The sequence below is a fragment of the Frankliniella occidentalis genome, unplaced genomic scaffold (assembly GCF_000697945.3).
Source record: "Frankliniella occidentalis isolate FOCC.00 unplaced genomic scaffold, Focc_3.1 Scaffold9, whole genome shotgun sequence".
Lineage (NCBI taxonomy): Eukaryota > Metazoa > Arthropoda > Insecta > Thysanoptera > Thripidae > Frankliniella > Frankliniella occidentalis.
The window spans coordinates 2,371,066-2,372,334 of NW_026267139.1; the positions used below are offsets into that span (position 1 = coordinate 2,371,066).

A 1,269-nucleotide genomic window follows, 5' to 3' on the forward strand; every position below is an offset into this window, starting at 1 on the left:
GAAAGAGACGAGGCGCCAGCAAGGAAAGGGACAAGGCGCCCTACAACATTCCACAAAAAGTAGTATGCAAAACACAAAATCGTTCCTATTTTAGAGGGGGAAAAAGGCAGCGAAATAATGGATCCAAGGAAAAAGTCGCCTCCAATACTTTCAAAGAAGAAGTGTGAAAAGTAAGTGTCCGTCTGAAAGGGAACATATTAAAATAATGGTGTCCTCAAGAACATTTTCTTTCAAAATTTTGAAAAAGCTTATTCTTCTATACTTCTAGACTTTGATTTCTACAAAGTGTAAAAAAGGAAATTCTTAGCCAACGCTTTTCAAATTCTGATCGATGGGATGGATTTATTTAGACATTGACATTGCTTCAGACAAAAGCATTTTTCTTCTTTTGCAGTTGCAAAAGTAAATGCTTATTCGTTTGGCAACAAAATAAAAACCGCACGCCCAAAGGCTTTCGTGCGGGGCCATCGACAGTCGACAGTGCAGTGCGCCAAGAGCGTTTTATGGGAGAATACGATTCCCAGAAGTGCCGGGCCTGTAAAAAACATAAAAGTGGGGCGGGGAAGAGCCGGGAAGAGCCTCCTCCCGGGCTTCTAGTGCTGCCTCTCGCGCCCGTCCAAAAACCACCAGCAGCAGCAGCAACATCTCCTCCTCGTGGCCCTCGAACGACCCCCAGGGTCGTCCTCCGGCCGCTCCCTGGAGAAAGGTTCAGACTGGAAGCGGAAATCGTAATTTCCAGTAGTAGGAGGGTTGGGCGGCCGCGAAAGAATTGTAATAACAGGGAGGATAGTGCCCTCTGCGCTGGAGAAACGAGTCAGGCCTGGAGGAGTTTGCAACTCTCCCTCCAGCTCTCCCCTCATCTTCTTCTCCAGCTTTCCCTCCAGCTCTCCCTCCAGCCCTCCCTCCAGCTCTCCCTCCAGCCCTCCCTCCAGCTCTCCCTCCAGCTCTCCCTCAAGCTCTCCCTCCAGCCCTCCCTCCAGCCCTCTCTCCAGCTCTCCCCCCAGCCCCTGCCCTCCCTCCAGCTCTCCTTCCAGCTCTCCCTCCAGCCCTCCCTCCAGCTCTCCCTCCAGCCCTCCCTCCAGCTCTCTTTCCAGCATTCCTTCCAGCCCGCCCCCAGCTCTCTCACGCCTGCAGCTCACGGCCGCTCCGTGGCCTTCTGCAGCGAGGCAAATGTCAAGGCGGCTAGGATCGCAGCGAGGCCGAGGAGGTGGACCGGGCCAGGCTCCAGCAGCGGCAGCTGCAAAGAGAGAGGGAACGAGAGAGAGAGAG

At 53.4% G+C, this 1,269-nt stretch overlaps 2 protein-coding genes across 2 annotated transcripts in view; both read right to left on the reverse strand.

Annotated features, from left to right (window-relative positions):
* Window positions 1-1,269, reverse strand: part of LOC127752056 (uncharacterized) — a 34,003-nt gene that overhangs the window by 11,093 nt on the left and 21,641 nt on the right. The window lies entirely within an intron of this gene.
* LOC113215814 (pyrokinin-1 receptor-like) overlaps window positions 257-1,269 on the reverse strand; it is a 29,249-nt gene continuing 28,236 nt past the window's right edge. The window contains exon 3 of the mRNA XM_052277282.1: window positions 257-278. Coding sequence (XP_052133242.1) covers window positions 257-278 — 22 coding nt within the window. The remainder of the gene's footprint in view (window positions 279-1,269) is intronic.